Below are 21,322 nucleotides of genomic sequence, written 5' to 3' on the forward strand. Positions count from 1 at the left end.
GGCCGAGGGAGGGGGAGAAAAACATGAAGAAAACCCCCGCGGGTCAGGCTTGGCTTATTAAGGGAGCTGGAGCTTTGCTGGGCGCAGCTTATCCGACAGCATCGGGCCTCCGTCCTGGTTTATCCCGAAATACTGTTCTTCAAAGAAGAAAAAGGAGGGGGGGAAATAAAAGGGGGGGGGGAAAGGAAAGAAAGAAGAAGCCAGAACCCACGGAGTCGCTGTGCAATTTATTCCGAGGGGTGGCTGTTGAGAAGGCGGCAATTTGCGGCGGCCGGGGGTTATTTAGTGCGATATGAAATCAAATGATCCTATTGCTCAAATAACAGTGTCTGGGAGGAGAAGCGAGCCCGCTCCAAAGGTAATTGTCTCCAGATGATATTCCCATTATCCCCCAATCCCGACCTAAACGCTGCCAGCGCCGGGCTGGAATCGATACGGGGGGAGGACCGGGGGGGTCCCGGGGCCGGGGGGAGGCATCCCCGGCACTGACTCCCCTCGGGAAGGGCGGCAGGGCTTTGGGAAGCTCCTAATTCCCCGTGGCTGCCGTCTGTCCGTGCCTCGGCGGGAGCGGCCAACGCCGGCGGGGGAGCCGAGCCCGGAGCCAGGTAAGGGGACCCTGAGGGAGCGGGGAGACGAACGCGGCCCCCTCGCTGCCCCCCGGGCACCGCTCACGGGCGGACCGTGCTGCATCGCTGCCCCCGGCCCGGCCCGGCGGGTCCGTGTCCCCGGGTGGGATCCCCGCACTCCCGGCTCCAGCGGCGGGCACTGCCGGGGCACTGCTGGGGTGTCCGCCCCGTCCCCCGGGAAGAGCCGCTGGAAGAGCAGCCGGATCCGCCCGAAGCGGGGGTTCGGCACCCCCCACACGCTGCTGCGGCTTCACTGTAAACCGTGGGGCTGGGGATGGAGCGGCGGCCCCGCCGGCCGCGGCGCTGCCCGGCGATAACATCGCCGGAATTCAGTGTCTGGAGGGAGGAGACGGGGGAGAATCCAGGGGGACGGAAGGCGGTGAGCGGGAGGGGGCGAGGCCAGCGGCACGTACCTGGGGTCGCCCCCGGGACGGGGGGTCCGGGCTCGGTGCGTGGCCGCTGCGGCAGCGGGGACCGAGCGCTCCGGGCGCTCCCCAAATTCCATCGGTGCATCCCCCGCGTCTCCCGTGGCGGGACGGGCTCCCCCGGGCATCCCCCTCCGGCCGCCCGGAGCTGGGGCTTTTTGCCTTTCTTTGCCAGCCTTTCGCCCGGGCGGGCAGCGCGTCCCCCGCTCTTCGGGCACAGAGAATAAATGTGCTCCTGCAAAAGAAATAATGCGAGTATTGACGGAGCGAGACTCAGGGCTGGTGTGTCGGGAGAGTCCCGGCTGGTGCAGCCTCTGTGCTCTCCGGGCGCTGGAGCTTGCCCTGGCCAGGTAACAGCGGGAGTTACTGTGCTGAACGAAGGGGGGACTCCGGGGGGCGGCAGGAGGAGAATGCTCGAGGTCAGATGCCCCCCCGCAGGGTCAGATCATGATAGGAACAGGGCACAGAGCACCCTGCAGGCCACTGGGAGAGGCTGGTATGGTGTGTGTGTGTCTGAAAATGGGCAAAACATTTGGGACCTGAACCTCTGCCCGCCTGTGTGTCCACCCCATACAAGTCTTGCCTCACAGGTACATCAGAAATGCATTTTTCAGCACTGTCAAAATGCACTGTTGGAGGGTTTTTCCGTCTCTACTCAAGCTTTTTTACCAGGCTTGTACTGAACAGAGCAAAGGGCCCCAGGGGTGCTGAGCTCTGAGCAGACACAGCTTAATTAATGTGCCTTTCTCCTGCTTTTTTCGAACAAATGAACAGTTTTTATGTGTGGATCCTTTCATTCACCACCAGAACAATCCTCTGCACAGGACAGGGGGAAAATGCTTAAATAAGTCACAGCAAACCAGCACGGTGGTTTGAGATGGGAAGCAGAAAAACACCATGTCCACTGGCAACTGGATTTCCCAGAACTCGAGGATTTGGGGAGGCAGCGTGTGGGCATTGCCCCGGGTGAGCCCTGGGCTCACTGCAGGCAGTGCTTGCTCAGAGAGCAGCCAGCTCCCCCAGCCCTTCAGTGCCAGGGAGGAGCTCGGGGTCCCCACGGCCAAGCTCAGGGCACCGCGTTCATCCTCCCCCGTGCAGCCCTCCGGCTGAGCCGCTCCCTTCCATTTCCCAGAGTCACTGTGGACCTGCAGGGGTTTGTGCTGAAATACAGATATCTTGAAGAGGCTTTCAGGATTTTGGTTTGAGGTAGCGAGGGGTTCTCCAGGGACTCTGTGTTTGCCAGTGTGTCCCGAGCCACCGGATCCCGTTTCCTGGCCCCACGCAGCACCAACCGCACGGCTCGCCCAAGTGCTTCCCTTTGTTTCAAACCCTTGGAGCCTGAAGCACTTGTTGAACCTGACAAGTGCATCGAAGTGGCTGACAATTAGGAAATAAACAAATATCATTTGAGGCATTTTGGAGCAGAATCCAGTGTTACATAGACGGGCTCATTGCTGTCGTTATCATATTGAATATTAGCCATAGTTGTGATGTTTGTGCTGCTCAGCAGCGTTCCCGGCACAGCAAACACCACATTATCTCGCTGTGCAAAGGCTTCATTAATCAAGCCAGACAATAGGCCAGACACATCCCTTTGAGCCCAGCGTTGGGATCCTCCAGGCTTTTCACCTTGTCCGAATGCCTCGTCCCTGCCAACGCAGGCAGCAGCTCTTCAGAACCACTCGCTCAGAACTGCAGGGCTGAAAGGGAAACGTTACCTAGTTCAGCTGAAAGAATTTCCCAGTTATTTTATATTTTCCCTTTAATTTTTCATGACTTGTAGAAGCAAAACTTTTTCAGTCTTTCAGTCAGTGTGCAGGAGATGAATCCGCTGGTTTGTTAAAATGCTAATGAAAGAGCCTGATAGATCTGTGTCCTTTAAAGCAGCAGCAGCAGCAGCAGCAGCAGCAGCGTTCAGACCGAGCAAGATGGAGTGGCCTGGCCAGGCCGTGGCCTCACTGGCAGGAGCTGGGGAGCGGCTGGTGGCAGGAATAGCGTGGCCGTGAAGGTGCCATCCTTCAAAAAGAGGATCCTGGCAAAAACGTGGCTTAATGCAGGGCACTGCGTGGCCAAGGTGAGGTAGGGTGTTGTGTGCCAGGAACGAGTATGGGTGCAGAGTGTCCTCTTTCCCTCACTGCAGCACCACGAAGGCGCAGCCGCGTCCCTCGGGCACGGAGCTGGCAGCGGCACACTGGGGCACGGTTTGAGCCTCCAGAGGGATATTCTCCATCCCAGATCTGTAAGGAAGGGGTTAACTCGTGGTGCCTGTGGCAGGCTCTGCCTTGTGCCAGGCTGTGGCACCTCAAGCTGCAGCTGAGAGGGACCCTGTCCCTCCTGCCATGGGACCCCAACGGGCACTCCTGGCACTGAGCTTGGCCCTGGATTAGTGAGCCATTTCTCCTGCTCTCTGCTTGGTTACTGCAGGCCTGAAAGAGACATTCTGTAATGAGCCAAAATAGTCTTTCTTGCACAGAAATACAGCAAAACTGATTCAGCTTGAGGAACAGAAGTTGGAGGAGTGGTGGCACACAGTGCTCTGGGGTGTGAGGCACAGATGCTTTCAGATAAGATGGGAATTGAGACCTTTGTCTGTGAGGGGTTTGGTTCAAATTCAGCCTCTGGGCTCACACCTCAGTTCAGTTTAGTTCTCAACTTAGTTCTCATTTCTCCAGGAACGGGGAAGTGCAACATAGTCAATCTCCTCTTTCCTCTTCAGACAGCAGCAGACACTTAAACTAGGACAGGGTAACTCCTCACATCTGCTTGGACACAGGAGTGACTGAATTACTGAGGAAGCAGAGAGACCTGAAATCTCCTTGACATCCTCTCTGGATGCTTGGAACAGCCTCAGTCAGGCAATACCTGCTCCCTTCTGCTCGTGGAGCCTCCTGTGCCACGCAGGAGACTGGAAAAGCACTTGGAAATGGCTGAAGAGGAGGGATGCTTCCTGGCAAATGGTCTCTAAACCAGGTCCTTTCCTGTGCTGTGGCTTTCCTGGGGCTCACGAACAACACGGAGCCGTAAACAATGATATGTGCTCGTATCTCAATCCTCCAGGATTAATTCAAAATCCATGCACAATGACGTGCCTGAAGGCTTTTCAATTATGTCACTAGGCTTTGGCTAGGGCCCTGACATTTTTAATAAACATTATATAGCTTTAAGTGCTGCAGTCTCCAGGTTTTTGTTTAATCAGCCGTTGGGTTCTGCATTCCAGGTTCCCGCTGGAGGAACTCGTGTCGCCCGCCCCGTCACAGCAGATCCCACCCGCTGCAGCGGACACTGCGTGTGCTGTTGGTGCATCAGAAAGGAGGAATAACAGCTTTCAAGGGACTGTAACATTTAATAAAAGCATCTTATTACATTTAAACGTATCAAAATGTAAACATTACATTCAACACGTTAATTACTGTTTCCAGGCATGGCCACTGAGAGTTGGATCCTCTCAACTGCTCTGCTGAGATTGGTCTCTGCTGTTACTGTTCTCTGATTACTGGTGTGTTATTAGTGCTCTGCATTTGGGACTTGAGTCATTAACAAAAAGGATTTCTGAGGGCATTATGTAAATTTTCTGTATGTTTTGACAAAGCTACCAGGGCCTGTGCTATGGGTCTAATTGAGAAAAAGAAAAGCAGATGTATTCAGCTGTGCCGTGACTTTCTGGGTCCAAGGGGCTTCCCCTTCCTTCCCTGGCTCTCGAGCAGAGGCTGGGGCAGACTATGCAGATGCACTGCTCAGGAAAATCAGCAAATCCCACGCCGGGGACCCCTGGTAGATGAGAGGCCGAGGGAGAGACAGGGGGATGATGTGGCACCTGGGGAGGAAAAGCCTGGAGGAGATAAGCAGGGCAGGAAAAGCTCTGGCAGGGACCTTTCCTTCTCTCTCTCCCATCCCTTCTTTCCCCCTGCAGGTGAGCACCCTGTGGTGCTCAGCTCCGTGAGGTGAATCCCGCACCTTTCGGGATACGGCTACACCCCGGAGGAGAGCGGGATGCTGAAGGACACGTGGCTGCCTCCCTAAATTGAACAGAGAGTGTGAAGCTGTTAAGATTAGTGCACATCAATCCCTGCGCTTGAATCAAGAGATGCTTTGGTTTGGCAGCTACTGGGGACAAAAACCACCATTTCATTCAAAGTGTATTTAATGCAACAGAAGGAGGCAGATTCCTTTGACAGTTTTACAGCTCTTATCAGATTACATCAAAATTAAATTAAAACAATCTAAAAGAAGTGTGAAGTACTGCAGGGAGAACACAAACAAAACACTCCTCTTTGTAGGCTTTCAGGGATAGGGACCACGTTCCTTATCAGGGAAGGGAGGAATAAGATTATTCTTGAGTCAATTATGAGCCTGTCTGTGGGATCAGTGGCCACAGTGAGCACTGAGACATGAACAGAGTGGGAAATACAGCCAGGGAACCAGGCTAAGGCTCCTTATTTCCTTAATTTTTGTTAAATAAACAGCAGGGGTTGAGTTGTTCTTTCCTGACAACACCCTCCAGCCTCTCACAGCGAAAAAAACCTCCCAGGTTTGGGACAGCCCAGGAGACAAACAACCCCGATGGGTCAGGGATCAGCCCTTTTCCACCAAAACCTGGAATCACCGTTTGGGGATAAGGTTTTCAGTGTGTTGATACAACCTGTGTTCAGCATTTTAGATGGCGCTGGAAGCGCTCGGAGGTTTTGTACTACTTTAGGTATTATTTTAGCAAGCACAAATATTTTCAAAAGCAGTTGAGTCTCCCAGAACCAAACCTGGTGTGTGGCTGGGACAGGCTGAAGGAAGTCAGAGTCTTTCCTGGCTTTGAAAAATAACAGAACTGTGGTGTGGGACAGTGTTTTCTTGTGCAGCCTCTGACAGTTTCAGCCCCGACACACAGCGACACATTAAAACCCGTGTCAGTCCCACAGAGCACATTTCATGGCTGATACTCTGAAATAATAAATGAAAATGAAATAATAATAATAATAAAAAAATAAACAGCAAGTTTTTTGTGTCTCCCCTTTGTGTCAACGGGGAGAGTGTTTGTTTTGATGTAGATAATCAGCGATGAGAAGCCTTCTGGAGGGGGGAAAAGCAATTTTAACTATGAGGCAACCATGAAAACCTTTTTATTCATATTTTATCTGCCCCTGGGACTAAGGAAGAACCTCGTGCTGGACCAAGGCTCCAGGGAATTCGTAGCCCTACAAGTGGCTCTCTCAGAGGGCAGAGATGTCATGTCCATGGCTGAGATGCCAGAGCTCCATGTATTTGTAAAGGAAAGGACAAGCTGTGGGGGGCTGTGGTTGTAAGGTCGGGACCTGGGGGGAAAATGCCCAGCTTTGGAAATTCAGGCAAGCTCAGGGCCAGATTTCACCTGTGGGCTCTTGTGAAGGTGTGAGATCTCCCCAAAACACATCTTGGCTTTCAGTAAACAAAGGACTGAGTGAACAGTGCGTCCTTTATGATGGGAATTCAGTACTAAAAGGCTCCCAGATCTGCAAATCCATTGCCTGGTGATCCCTGGAGTAGGAAAGCTCTGACCTGAGCCCAAGCCTTCCACATCTTGCTGAGCCTGTTATTTATACCGATACACAGAGGCTGAGCCAGGCTAATCTGAGGGCTGCTGAGTCCTGCTCCCTGCATTCCACACAGCTCTTTACTCTGAATTTAAGTCTGGTGGAGCTGAGTTGGTAGCTGAGGGTGTTGGAAAACTCAAGGAGTGCTGCTGGATAAGCAAAACCCGGCCGAGGAGCCCCCCAGGTCCAGCCCAGGCCCTCAGGCAGTGCCTGCAGCTCCAGCTGACGCTTTCATGAGGCTGTTGTTGGCCAGAAGTTCTAACGAAGGATAATTATGATGATGATCTCGCACTAATTGTACACTGATTGCTGTTCTAATTACGCTTAAGCATTTCATTGCTCTCCGCAATTTTGTCTATTGATGTAGCATTTCTCCTTAATTTCAATTACTCCCGCGGTATTCAGACTTTATTGGGGCACTGGAACTCAAGCGCTAATTTGGCAACTTCCTTTCAAAGGGATTGAAGTTTTTATCTGGAAATGAAAGATGAGGTTTTTGTTTTCATTGCCAGCTGGAGATGAGAACACTGGGGGGGTTTGTCGGGGCTGGAGGTGTGTCTGTGGCTTCTCCCACATGGATTTTGGTGAGGTGACATCACCAGAGGGACACGATGGCACTCCAGAGGATGAGGAATCAGGTTTTTTTCATGAAAAATGCAACATACAATAAACTCAGGGAAATCAGCTGCTAGAGGAGGGCCGTGTTACTGTAACTGTTGACCAGCTCCCGGTTATTTTTGGAATTGGCGCTTTGCAAAGTCCCTATTTCCCCATTTTCCAGGGGCACAGATCCCTGCCTCGCCCCAGGTCTCCTCCAGCACCAGGCCGGAGGCTTGTTTGGGCCCCACAGCCCCGCGAACAGCAACACGTGAGGTCGCAGGTGATCCTGACACCGGGATGTGACACCGGGATGTGACACCGGGATGTGACACCGGGATCGGACAGAGCTGGAACGGGCACTTTACATCCCGACAGTCCCCGAACCTGCGCCGGCTCCCCTGCTCCAGCAACACTCTCTGACCTGTTCGAAACCACCCAGGGCTTAAAAAAATGCCGTGAAAGCTTTAAAAACGCCATAAAAGCTTAAACACGCCCCAAGGGGCTTTAAAGCGCCCGTCTCCATGGCAACCTCGGGGGCGGCACTTCCGGCGTCCTGCGCGGGGCACGGCGGGAGCGGCACGTGGGCACCGGCGGAAACGGACCGGGAACAGCGGGAACAGCGGGAGCACCGGGAACACCGGCCAGCACCGACACCCTGGAGCGCTGGGGCCGCCGGCGGGACCGCCAGCCCCGGCACCAGCTCCCGGCACCACCGGGCACCGCCCGCCCTGGCACCACCGGCCATCCCCGGGACCGACCCACCGGCACCGCCGGGCACCGGGACCCCCGGGACACCCGGCTCCGCAGCCTCCGCGACAGGTGAGCGGCCCTGCGCGAGTTCGAACGTTGTGTTTCCAGCGCAGGTGAATCCGCGGAGGAGAATCCAGCGCCCCGGGTGCTCCGCGTCCCGTCCCGTCCCCGGGGGAGGGGGTGCCGGGGGTACCCGGGGCGCCCGCAGGGCGCGGCCGAGGCTCCGCTGGCGTTCACAGGCGCTCTGGTTCACTTCAGCAAACAACGCCGATAAACGCCCTCCCGGTGCCGAGCGGGCCCGGGCAGAGGTTCTCCTGCCGTGCCTTTCTCGCCTCGGAGCACCTGGACGGTGTTTCTGGGCGCCGCAGGGGGTGCGGGTTCAGGGGAAGGCGCCTGTCCGTGGGGATGGGGGCTCAGAGCCCCTCGGAGCTCCGCGGTGCTCCGGCAGTGCCCGGTGGCTGCTCCGGTCGCAGCGCGTGCTCTGCCCGGGGGAACCCCTCGGGATCGCTCCTGGCTTACGGGTAGTTTTCTGTCTCACAGGAGGCTGGTGCTGGGGCTCAGACATCGGCATTGCTGTTATTTCTGACACCGCCCGGGCCCTGAGGATCCGAACTTGCAGGTGGCTCGTGTTTCTACAGGGCTGCTGTGCATCGCTTCCCTAATAATCCTGTTGTGGTTGGACTGCCCTGAGACTTGGGCAAAACCCGTAACTGGACCTTAAATTACACTGCAGACACTGTTTGCTGCGTTACAGTTCCTAGTGCTGGCACTTTGTCTGCTCTGAACACAGAAGTGCTGCACGCTCAGGGCACTGTGCAGGTGGGTGGGATCCCTGTGCTGTGCAGAATCATGAAGGATTAGTTCTGAAGGGCCTGAGGTGACGAGGGAATTGGGGCAGGGAGTTTCTCTCCCGCGTTCATTGCACCCCCGTTCATTGCACCTCAGCACTTACTCTGCTGATTACTCAGCACTTACTCTTGGGCAGCTGCAGTGAGGAGGGCAGGGTTTGAGTGGTGTGGGCATGGAGTAAATGAATTATGCAGTGAAGTGCAGCACTTAACTCCCTGAGTAACTTGGTAATTAGAGTAACTGGGCAATTAGCTCAGCTGTGGCAGCCAGGCGGGTGCCTCAGGTGCTTCAGGTGCTCCAGGATTTGCAGGGAATGTGCACAAATGCTGAGGTGTCCTAAGCACAGACTGGGAGCCGTGTGGGGCTGTTCCATTCAGGAATACCTGCTGGTGTCAGCTGTGTGAGGAAGAAGCTGCCAGACAGGCCCCCTCCCACCCTGCTGGGGCTGGCTGAGGCTCTGGGCTGGTGAGGGGGGTGAGCTCCGTGCCCACCGTGCTCATTTGGTGTCAGACTGGTGCAGGAAAACCAACTGTGACAGTGACATTTCCCACCTGCACGGGCAGGTCGCGGTGCCCACGGGTTGGGCAGCTTTCCATGGACTTATCTCACCAGTGGCTGGAGTGCTGCTGCTCCCACACTGTGGATATGCAGCTGGAGCACAGCTGGGACCTCAAAAACCACTGGGGCACCTCAGTCCTGCTGGTTTAAGTGGGAGGTGAGGGGTCAAAGTTGCTGCAGAACAATGCCTGGGGGATGGCAGAGGTTAGAGAGGGCTTGTGGCTGGCCAGGGAATTGAATTCTGCTCCCAAATCCCAAACTGACACTCTCTCTGTAGACTGAAGACTCAGGGTTGTTTGAAAGTGAGCTGCCTGGATCCTTACAGAGCTGTGCCAGTGCCATGCTGGGCACCTGGAGGGACCCTCTGGTGCCTGGAGGGGGCTTGTACAGCTGTGTCTGCCCTCCAGGAGCCCTTCCTGGAGGATTCCTGTGCTGCCTAAATGGCTGCTGCAGACAGGAGTGGGATGCTGAAAAAGCTGGCTGGCAGGAGGGAACAGGCATTAGGGAGCTGAGGAACGTGCTGTGCCAGCTGTGGGATGGGAGGGTGGGAAGCAGGATGGGAGCCAGTGGCTGTTCTCACCCCTCGGCCTCCCCGTTCGTCAGGGTATCTGTGTTCTCCACTGAGGCAGCAAAATGATTTCGGGAAGTGTAAAAACAAGCTGTTGAGGTCTGTGTTTGCCTGGCTGTCCGTGGTGAAAGAGAAAATTGCAGGGATGAGATCCCAGGTGGAGTGTGGCTCTTAAACTGTGTACATGACATGAAACCCTAATCGCCTTCCTGGCGGTGGCAGGATCAGGTGGGTAAAATGGACGCCTTGATGCCTCACGTGGAGCAGCAGGAAGGGGTTTTCCTGCCTTTCCTCTGCACAGGGAGGCTGGGAGGAGGTGTGTTTGTGTGTAGGGAGAGCCCAAATCTGTGCCCAGATGTATGGAGATGTGATCTCCTGCATGTGCCACATCATTCCCACACCCTTTCTGCCTGTTCACAACTGGTTGCTATTTTTTAAGAAGAACTTGGGTTTTGGCTTTGCTCGTGGCAGGGTTTGTAATGGGATCTGCTGGAAGTCTCTGCCTTAGCTCTTGGTTATTTTATGGTTTTTTGTTCGTGGGATGGTTGCTCCTCCTCAGGTGCAATTTGCAACTATTAAATAACAGCAGCTTTGCTCTGGTCCCGAAAACAGCTTCCCTTTGGAATGGCTTTAGGTGAGGTGTTTGTGTTTCAGCATGTGACTGTCCTCACAGCCTGTGCCCTGATTTGAAGTCCAATAAAATACTTGGCTGGCACATGGGGTCCGTGATCCAGTGAAGAGCTGGCCGACTTTGGAAGTGTTTTAAGGTGTTGACCTGTCCCTGGGAGAGGTTCTGGGGTGTTGTCCTGGGAACAAGTCCAGCCAAGTATTTCCTGCATGGAAAGGGGTCTGCTGTGGGATTGTGTGGGGGAGAAAAGGAGGGGTGAGCTCAAGAACTGCCTTCCCTGTGGCTGGGCAGGGTCTCTGGCTGTTTGGTGGGTCCTGTGTGCATGTTCAGGCCTCTTTTCCCTTTACAGCAACCCCGTTCCAGTGAGGAACAAAGAGGGAAGTGAAAGCTTTGAGGTGCCTGCTTTGTGCTGAGCTGGGCTGGCAGATCAGTGTGTGACTCCCGGCAGAGCTGAGCTCTCTGCTCGCCAGGGGCTGTGCTCTGCAAAACGCTTCACTTCTGGCATTCCAGACACTTTAAACAGTGAAATATTTTTATCTTACTCTGTGTTTGTTTGTTTTCTTGCAGTGAAGCCAAAAGGCTGGAATTAGAAAGGCAGCTGATGGAATACACAATGGCTGATCCGCACCTGTAAGCCTGTTTTAAAGCTGCTTGGATGTTATTTTATTTTAAAAAGGTGTCCCTGGCTCCCATTTCCCCGTGTTGGCAGGAAGGCTGTGTGGCTGCCCTGGAACCAGATAAGGGAATGGGCCTGGCCGAAAGGGAATGTGGTTTGTAGGTGGGTGAGAACTGGTTCTGATGGGTTTTTCAGTGCCTGTTTTGGTGGCACCGTGGATTTAGGCAGCTGTGAAACCTCAGGCTCAGTGTGGCTGCTCGTGTGACTCCCGGAACACGTTCCTCTGTGGGCAGCTTTCATTTTGATTCAGTGCGATATGAGAACATAACCCGTGTGAAACACACATGCAAGAGGTTTTTTTAATGCATTTACCCTTTTGAACACCAAAGCCCCTGTGTGAATCTGCAGGGAAGTGGCACACACACATATATATATATATGTGTGTTTTTGGAGCCCTGGGGGCAACTGCCCTGTCAGTGTTGTCGCGTGTGAGGAAAAGCGGTTGCAACAGGCGCCTTTGTTTTATTGTCACGCTTTCTAAGTGCAGCTCCTCTTTCCCTGCAGGGTGCAGGTGAAGTCCCTGGAGCTGCAGAAGCACCTGGCAGCAGTATCCGAGCGGCAGCAGTCGGCTCTGCGGCGGAACCAGTCCTACCGCCGGGAATTCCGCCGGCTGCAGGAGCACATGGACACCACAGGTTTGGAGATGATCCGCAAGATGGAAGTAACTTTCTATAAGACCTGATGCATTCCTTGGTGTTTGCTGTTGTTGTACTAGCAAGGAGATGTCTGCACGTCCTGGTGCTCGGGGCGAGCTGGCTCAGGATCCCTGTTTCGGGTTATAGAACGGGCGGCATCTGAAGCACCTCAGGTTGAACAGACTGCTAAAAATAAAGTCAAGCCCTGAGGACTTTTTAAAAATTATTATTATTATGTTGTCTTGCTATTCCCCAGCAAACAATCTGGGATGTTGCAAAGTGGTATCTTATGGTGGTGACTTCAGATTTTTAAAAACCAAGCTGTGATTTGTGCTCTTGCCACTAATGTACAGAGCTGGGGTTTGGGGGGAGCACAGTCTGGGAGGGGAGTGAGCAGTGGCATCCTTCAGAAACATTTGGCTGTGTTTGCTCCTCACACAGCTGTCACCCGGGTAGTGCCTGTTTGGATCCTTTCCTGGCTGCAGTGAACCCAGAGTTCAGACTGTCTGTGGAGAGGGTGTGGTTCCCCTCACTCTGATTTTTAGTTGTTGTTTGAAGCAGAGCAGGAGGAGGGGTGTGCCGTGGTCCCAGCTTTCCCCTGCTGTTTTCCAGGATTTGTTTTTTTTTTCTCAGCAGCCCCAGTGCACACCAGTTTGACCAGAGGCAGGTTGTGGTGGTTCTGACACCCTGGTGTGAGTCCCAGTCATGCCAGGGGTCGATCTGCACGTGGGGTTTTTGTTCAGTCCTTCCATTTTGATGTTTCCGTGCCATCCATTTTATCTTTGCCAAGTTACAGTTATTTTTCTGAGCTGCTGAACAAATGACATCTCCTCCATGCTAGTTATGAAAAGCAGAAGAGTTATGGAGCATGTAATCATTTAATCTATCGTGGGAGTACACAGACAGAAATTATTACTGTTTTCTCTTCTTTTTTTTTCCCATAGAGAACGCCCTTTAGGAGTGCTTTATCACAACTCTGGGCACATTTATTATGTGGCTGTAGCTCACAAAACTTCTTTTGTTTCTGAAAGATGCACTTTTGTTCCCCGTGTTTGTCTGCAGTTTGGTCAGTAATTTTTAGGAGTACAAATAAATTCACTTAAGCTTTCAGGAAAATTCAGGAGTTACATTTGAGCTTCTTCTGAGCATCCCTAATTGTCACGTGGTGAGGTTTTGTTTGTTAAAATTCCATGTTTACAGTTTCCTGAGCAGCCTCTTACCTGGGAACTGAACGCACCACTGGAGCAAAGGGCAGAGCCGGGGAAGTTAATTGTGTTAAGGGTTTGTTTTCATGCCTGTCACCTGCTGCAGAATCGGTGCTGAAGTGCTTTCAAGGCCGCCCTGACACGTTTGTTGGGGTTTGCAATTAGGAACAGACAGGATTAATTGCGGGTGCTGCCCGTGCTGTGCCGAGCCCGGCTCCCAGCGTGTTACCGCTGCTCCATTAAACCCTGCAGTGGGCAGAGCCAGGCCTGGGGGAGCAAACACGGGGCCTGTCCTGCTGGGCTGCTCTCTGTGACACCTGCCCTGCATTCTCCCTCCAAGGGCTCAGCCAGTTGTGGGGTGGTGTGTGACAAACAAGTCCCAAAGCTGGTTTCACCCCACAGCAGCCGAGTCGCTGTCTGGGGACAGCAGCAGTAACTCAGTGTCACAGATGATGGCTGGGATGCCATAAATTTGAGTCAACAAGTTACTGCTGTTCCGTGGGATCCTAAATTGCAAATGAATAAATGTGTGTGAAAGCCCTGCAGCAGACTGTGCACAGGCCATGCTGCTTGGCCGGGTGAGCAGAGAAATGAGGAGAAAATGGGATCTCTGGCTTTTTAAATGTAGTCTGAGTGAAAAAGGCTGCTAGGGCTTTACATTTAAAGGTGCACAGGTTGCGAAGTAATATCAGTTGGTTTGTATGTGTGGGGGGGTGGATTTTGGCCTCCAGTTTTGTGTGACGGATTTGTTCCCATTTAGGCGTGGTATGGAAGGGAAATTAAAAGCCTGTTATCCCTTCAAGAGGGCAGCTTGTCAGCAGGAGGTGACAAGGAGGAAGGATCCAGCGAGCAGGTAATGGGGGGGAATGGGCTTTTTTCCAGGGCTGTGCAGCCTTTCCGTGGGGATTTCAGTCCTGGCGTGTGCAGTGTGAAATGGTGTTCAGTGCCTGAGTGAAGGGGAATCACCTGGGTAAAAAGTGCAATTATTTCAACCAAAGAGCTGGAATTAAAAAAAAAAAACACAACCCTGATTGTTTATGCACGTCTTGTTGGGTTTTCTAATTCCTGTGCTGGATAGTGTGAAAATGGTCGTGGCCAAGGGGGAGTGTTCCTAACGAGGGGTATTTGCGGAAATGCAGCGGCGGATCCGTGCGGTGTGCTTATAATTTTGTGTGTTTTGACCTTTCCTCAGAAGAAGCAGAAGGAGATTGCATATCTAAGGAACGGACAAAAAGACTGACAAGGAATACTTAAAATATCTGCTGCCATATATCTGCAGTAATGCAGGCTCCTAATCCCTCCTCCTATCTCCATATAAATGATACAGTTCAAGACCAGAGCCGCTTCCTCCACTGAAAGCGGCAAAGCCCTTTTAGATGAAATGTCTAAAAAACCATCTGGTAATAACTCGGAGCGTGCTGGCAAGAGTAGTCACTTGTGACTGTGTGTGGGAGCCCCTCAGCCAGGCGGCGCTGGCACGGGCAGGACGGGAGCGTCTCTCCATGTCTCTCCATCCTGCCGAGGAGCCGGCGGCGCCGCGTCCCTCAGGCTGCAGCATTCATTAAGGGGAGCTTACTGGGCTGAAAGCTGGGAACAGATGATAACGGGATATGATTTTCATATTTAATGCATTCCTTGGAAGAGTGTGTGTGTGCTGCAGATTGATAGAAGAATCAACTGCTACTTTGCTAAAAGACTTTCTAGTTTGCCCTATAGCTACCGATGGAATCATTCAGCCAAGAAATTAACTTTTTCCCCTTTTACCTGCTTTATGTATCTGCTAAGCAGGCTGCTGGCTGCCAGGGAATGTTATTATGCAGTTAAATGTTTGGTATTTAAGACTCTTATCAGAAAAGAAACAGAGGCCACACTATTTTGTTTTTATAGTAGGAGGAAGGTTTTTGCTTTGCTTTCTTCAGTGCATTAGCAGTCGTTAATCTGAGTTTATAGGAAGTTTTCCCCATAGATTAAAAAGTTAAAAACCTTGAATTTAGAGCATTCTTTAAACTGTAATATACAAAGCAATGAACCCGAGCAGCCTTGACCTATATAGGCCAGGCCTCCAGCAGGGTGGGAATCGCGGTTGGAATTGGGAGCTGTGGGGAAAGACGAGTTTATTTTGGAATGCTGGGTTGCTCAGTTAAAGCGGGTGGCGTGGGAGATGGGATTTCTAACCTATGGAAAAGCTGACATCGGTACTAGAACATCAAAGGCTCATGCTGTGACTTGGGATATCCAGGATATGGATCACGGAACTGGTTTCACTTACCAGCACTGGAATTCCTTCAGGCAGGTTGGGATCCAGGGACTGTGTGATGAGCCCATCAGTGGCACATCCTGGGGACTAAGGACAATCCTAGAAGCAGTCTTCCAGTGATGGTCAGTATCCCAATGGCCTGAATGCCCCCAGGAATACCTGGACATCTTTGAGATGGGGGATATGCACCCTTTTGGGGTCCCAGTTTTTGTGGGAGTCCTTAAGCTCAGAAGTCCCACACTGAGGAGGTCCATCCCGGCTGGCAGAGCTCCTGAAACCTTTGTGCTGTGAAGTCTGGCTTCTTCAACTTGCAGGCACTTCCTTGAAGCCTCCTGAAGATGTTGGACTCCTGCAGGCTGGCACTGCTGTGTCTGTTGGCTGTGGGCACCTCCCAGGAAAACCTTGAGCCCCCTTTCCCTGGGAAAGGGGTGTTCCCAGGTGAAGGAGTGCCTGGCAGGGACAGGCCTCTCACTGGACCTGCCCTCCAGAGCTCTCACCTGGTTGTCTGCTGCCAGGGAACACTGGGCCCTTCTGTCAGCCCTAGTGGAATGGCTTTTCTTGTCTCTGTTCCCCTCAGAACACTCTAATGATAACCAGAGCGATGGGGTTTGTCCCTGGAGGATGGTGGGAGCCTGCCCTCCAAACCAGGCGAGGACTGAAGGTGTGTTTGTGCAGAGACTTTGTTCAGCTCCCAGCTGGGGTGACCTGAAGTTCAGCCATTTGGTGACTGTTCTGGGCAAGACACCTCCAGGTTTGCCCTGTTCTGGTGGTAAAAGCAGTGCCTGGACCAACATAATCTGTCACATTTCTGCTTTGAGAATGCAAAGGTGCCGAAGGGATGACTATTTCTCTGCAATCCAAGAGAAGCTCGTTAGGGATGTGTCTGCTGTGACTCTGCCAAGAGCTTGTGCCTGTTTGAATTCCATTTGTTTTGGAACACTGCATCCAGGAGCTGCCAAAGCCATGCAGGACTGGCAGGAGGCATTTGAAAGCACCAACTAATTAATTAGGAGGAACCTGAGAGCAGTGGTGATGGAATAAGCTGTGAACTTAATCTGAGTAGCAAACCTTTGCTTCTTCTTAAAATAACTTCATGGCTTTTTGTTCTGCTTCTTGTTACGTGGAATTTGAGCTTTTTTTAAGGAACCTTGGTCACAGACCAGACAAGATGCCTTTGTCTCCTTTCAGCTGGGCTCGGCAGCTGACTTTGTGTGGGAGGGAGAGGTCAGGCAGTGAAAGAGAGGGGAGAGGTGTGGAGGTGACTGTAAATTGTCCTGCTGGGATTTGGGGCTGGAAAGGAAGCCCTGCTCAGTGTGAACAATGGCATTACGATGGCTAATTTTGGCTTTGCATAAACTGGTGGTGACCCTGCAGTAGTGGTGGTGGCAGTAGCCACTCCTCCTGAATTGTCCTGATCGAGTAGGTTTGCAAAGGAAAAAAGGCAAGTACTAAAACACTGGGATTTAGCAGCAGAGTGGTTGTACTCCTGGACCTGTTTTTTTTGTGCAAGTTCAACAGTTCTTGGAGGAAAGTGCCATTGGAAATGTGTCTGGTCGGTGCCCCAGGAGGGAAAGGGAATGGTGTGAGCTGAGGAGCTGCCCTTCCTCTGTGCTGTGGTCTAGCAGCCAGGCAAGAGCATCACACTGGGATGCGTGGAATGCCTGCCAAGGGATTGTGTAATATTAATGCCGTGGCAAACACTTGAATGCTGTGGTAGTTCTCTCTCCAGAAAGCAGTATGCCATCCTCCAGAAGCTCCACTTGCAGCAGGCTCCCCATGTGTGTCCTTCAACCACGTCCCACTGTGTTTCAGGTGCCACAGGCTGGAGGACGGGTGGGAATTGGCACCGAGGCAGCTGTGCCAAGAGAACGGTTCCATCCAGACACAGCCTTCCTGGGCTGCCCCACCCCAGCTGTCTCGGCCACGGGAGGTTTGGGAACGCAGCAGGAGCCCTCCCAGCCCCGGTTCCCTGAGGGATGTGGTGCCCAGAGCCAGAGCAGCGCTGCTGGAGAGACCGAGGGGTCCCTGGAGGGAGCACACGGGGACCTGGCTGCCAGTGAGGAAGGCTCTGAGCAGCTCCTCTCCTCAGCTCCTGACCCCACACCAGCCACCCCCGAGGAGGGACAGCTGCAGGGAGGTGTTCCAGGTACGGCAGCAGGAGCAGGCAGTGAACTGCAGGGTGTGGCAGCCTCAGGGCGTGTGTTCTGCTGCAAGGTTTGAACACTGGGAACAGTCTTGGGGTGCACTCCTTTCCCCTGAGAAAAGCTTTTTCCAGCTTCTCTGTTTGATTGTTCCTCCAGAGCTGATTGGGTCTGGTAGCTGGTCTCTGTGCCAGGGTGGTTTTTGAGGAGTGCCACGTTTGTTCCCAAACCCCAAAGGCTGGAGCCTCCCCAGACTCCCCCTTGTGAGAGGAGTGTGGAAGGACACAGGGCTGTGGGCAGGGAAACCCACAGCCAAGGGAAGCAGAAGGATGGCTGGATGCTCACACACACGTGTGAAGGGACAGGGCTGAACAAAAAGTGTGGGTAACCTGGGTTTCATTTCCTATGCTAGGGTACAGTCCTTGGTCCTGCTGACGTTTTGGGAAGAATAATGAATTCCTCTTTTTTTTTTTTTTTTATTTATTATGACAGAATCAAAGTCTGTGCTGAGTAACTGGTGGGCTGGCCCAGAGGAGAGCAGTGCAGAGCTCCTGGTGTCCAGCAGTGCCGAGGAGGGGGTGACCCCCAGCACTGCCAGCGCACAGCAGGAGCGGGATGGGGATACCCAGGCTGGGGAGGGCTCCCCACTGCCCCCACTGAGCCCTACCCTGGCACAGCAGGAGCCCTGGGACAGCTCAGCACCACACAGGTATGGCCTTCCCTGCTTTCTCTCTGCTCACTCACTGTCCGTGCTCCGGAGGCTGCGGATCAGCCACGCTGCTCGGGGCACTACAGCCCAAAGCCCTCACCTGTCCTGTGGGACCTTGGACCTGTGCTGGGGGTTCAGTGGCTTCAGGTACCTCCCTCGGGTCCGAGCTGGCCGAGTGAAGGGTGTTTGTTGTTAAAATGCAATAGCTGTTCTTCAAATGTACACAAATCTTACCCCAGTGGCTCTGTATGGCAAGTACCTGTCACTCACTGAACAGCCTGTTTTGTGTGGACCAGAGCTGCCAGTTGGTTCAACCTTTTGGCCATTTGTCTGGAAATAGAAAAGGAGGGAGAACAAGGACAGTGCAGTGCAGCCCCATGTCCTGTGGTGCTGTGTGACAGTGTGGGGTTGTGTGGCCAAGGACTGCAGTGCCACAGCAGCACCTGTGACATCCAGCACAGCCGGATTGTCGGCCTTGCAACGCCCTCATGAGACAGGGAAGTGCATCCCCATCCCAGCAGGGCAATGCCCACCCAGAGATGGTCCCTGGGGCTGGCCCAGGTCCCTCCTCGTGTCCTTTGCCAACCACTGGCACCCCTTCCCAGGTCCCCACTGGGGTTTCAGTGGGACATCAGGCAGCGACCACACACAGAGGAAACCAGTGCTTTTAACCCTGGAGAACAGGGGTAAAGTGCTCCTGGGGAACCAGTTCTCCTGTTCTGCCACTTGGCTGAGTTTTTCCATCCTGGTTGTTCGCAGCTTTTAAACCTGTTCAGTGCTTCTGTTCCCCCAGCATTCCTGGTCCGTGGTCTCGGTGCTGACGTCAGGGTTAGTTGGAGCGTTAATAGGTGACAGCTGAGCAGAAACAGGCACTCCTGTAACTTTATCATCTCACATTTGCATCGGGCCGTTGCTCGCTATGGAAACATCGCCTAATTTACATGTAAATAGCTTTTCCCCGGTGTTTCCTTTGTATCACACCTGTTAATCACGGCAGGGCCGGGGGAGTGCCGGTCCCTGCCGGGGCAGGGGGAGCTGAGCACCGGCAGTTCAGCCTTGTGTTCTGTCCCTGGCCAGGCCTGGCTGTGCCGAGGCTGGGGAGACCTGCAGGGAAATCACACACGAGCTGAAAGCACGGCAGGGAGGGTCCCTCCCCGTGATGCCGAGCTGAAAGCTGCCCTTCCTCAAGGCCGGGGGAAGTGGGGTCACCACTGCTGGCTGTTTCTGCAGCAGAGATACGGGTTTTGATTTGTTTTACCTGAACATTTAAAGGCACATAAGCTGGCAGGAGAGGAGGATCTTGTGGAGGGAGGAGCAGTAGTTCCCTTGTTGTCCTTCTGGCCGGGTGGGCTTTCCAAGGCACCCAAAATTCGGCGTGTACCCTCCAGCCTTGCAAAATAATCACTGAGCTAAAGAACTTGTGGAAAGGCTTCCAAGTGATCAGTGCATGAATGTCAGTCGTATAAGTTGCACAGACTATGAGAATGCAGCTTTCTTTGGTCAGAGTGTATCATGCCATGGACTCACAACAGCAATAATTCCAGCCCCTGTGGTTTTCTCTTGCCAAATTCCTACTCCGGCTGCAGAAATGTGCTGACATTTTACCAAGCTCTGTGTATTTGCTGTCTGAAGTCAAAATCTCTGTAACCTGGGCTCTCCCACTGCAGCAGTGTTGTCTCTGTGGCATCCAGAGGAAGCACTGTTCCCTCTCCTGGGGCACTGGGGCTGTTTGTGCACTTCTGGGGAATTATCTGAAATGAGTGCAAGGGATGGCCTTGAAAGGAGCAGAGACCACGGCTGACTGCAGAGGCAAAACAAAATCCTTGTTGTGTGCCAGGAAGTCACAAGTTTTCGTCTTTGGAGCAAATGCCTCTCCTGTCTTACTGCAGAGATACCAGTCTCTGTTTTTCAAAGAGTTTTGGGGGTTTTTTTCCCCCCATGGTTAAGAGTTGGCAGGTCATGTGTTAGCTCTGGATGAGTTCAGCCTCATTTCCAGGTGCCTTCCCCAGCTAAAGGAGTGGTTACCCTGACATCTGGATGTTTTCACAAGCAGACCCACGTGAGCCTGGGCTTTGTTTTCTGGTGATCAGCCTCCACCATGTGGGGGCTCGTTGGGCTTGTGAAGGCACCAGGACTGCCCTCCCGACAGCCCCAGCCCTCGGTCGGAGCTGCTGATCCGAGGGGAAAGGCTCCGTGTCCTCTTACCATTCCTTACAGCACCCAGCCCTTTCTTTGAGCCTTAAACCCGGCGGGGAGAGGGGCTGGGGGAGAGGGTCTCTGAGAATTAGTGCAGAGAAAGATGATGACTGTTTTAAGGCCTGTGCTGAGGGGGTGGAAAAAGGCAGAGCTTATGCCAGTGCTGCTTCAGCTGCATTGAGGGGGACTTAGCACAGATGGATTGTGCATTACAAAATGTAACACATAATTCAAGCTGTCAGCTTAATCAGACTGTTTCCAGGAAGCAACCTGTAAAAGAGAAGGACCTCTTGTTTGCTGACCTCTGATCCGTAGCCTGCTGCAGATTGTCATACATTTTGTTTTTCTTTATGTTGGTGTCCCTTCCTTCCCCTTCCCTTTTTATTATTGTATCCCTCTCGAGTGGCACCCTGGAAGGACCACCCAGCGGGAGGAAAACAATGGGAAACGAGCCTGCCGCTGGAATACAGGGTTTGTAAGGCTGGGGGAAAAGAGAAAGCACTGTTTAACTGCCTATGTGATCTCCCGGGTATTGTTTTGCTTATTAAATGTCTAGGAAACTCGACCAAAGGCACGGCAGCTCCCACTTAATTGTTCACTGTTGCCCAACACTGCGAGGGAAAGCACAGCTTTGGGTACAGCTCAGCCCGAGGGTGAAAACGCTGCAGGTTTTTGTGCTCGGAGCTGCTCAGCCGGGGCACTGCGAGCCGGGGTTAACTGTGGAAACGTGTCAGCTCCTGCACACGGAGCAGAGAAATTCAACTCCCTCCTGCCCCAGCTGGGGTGTTCATCGCTGGTGGAGACCTGGGCTGGGAGCCCCACAAAGCGGCAGCCGGGGCCCTGAATAGCCATTTACACCCCTGGTCCAGGATTAGCCGCCGCATTGTTTCAGTGGTTAAGTCCTCATTTGCATCATTATAGAGGTGCAGCCTCATCAA

The 21,322-nt window shown here is 53.2% G+C and overlaps 1 protein-coding gene and 1 long non-coding RNA gene across 3 annotated transcripts in view; both read left to right on the forward strand.

Annotated features, from left to right (window-relative positions):
• The window catches only part of LOC127473395 (uncharacterized), a 68,693-nt gene extending 64,262 nt beyond the window's left edge, over positions 1-4,431 (forward strand). The window contains exons 5-6 of one of the 2 annotated variants that reach the window (XR_007905437.1): positions 2,942-3,130; positions 4,269-4,431. This is a non-coding gene — a long non-coding RNA (uncharacterized LOC127473395). The other variant, XR_007905438.1, reaches the window with a different exon arrangement.
• Positions 4,432-7,794: 3,363 nt separating this feature from the next.
• KIZ (kizuna centrosomal protein) overlaps positions 7,795-21,322 on the forward strand; it is a 29,598-nt gene continuing 16,070 nt past the window's right edge. The window contains exons 1-6 of the mRNA XM_051792920.1: positions 7,795-8,031; positions 11,133-11,195; positions 11,746-11,902; positions 13,842-13,934; positions 17,151-17,484; positions 17,972-18,188. Of these exons, the coding sequence (XP_051648880.1) occupies positions 11,167-11,195; positions 11,746-11,902; positions 13,842-13,934; positions 17,151-17,484; positions 17,972-18,188 (830 nt within the window). The 5' untranslated portion in view covers positions 7,795-8,031; positions 11,133-11,166. The remainder of the gene's footprint in view (positions 8,032-11,132; positions 11,196-11,745; positions 11,903-13,841; positions 13,935-17,150; positions 17,485-17,971; positions 18,189-21,322) is intronic.

Source organism: Manacus candei, unplaced genomic scaffold, assembly GCF_025592945.1.
Source record: "Manacus candei isolate 608988 ecotype Guabito, Panama unplaced genomic scaffold, ASM2559294v1 h1tg000035l, whole genome shotgun sequence".
Classification (NCBI taxonomy): domain Eukaryota; kingdom Metazoa; phylum Chordata; class Aves; order Passeriformes; family Pipridae; genus Manacus; species Manacus candei.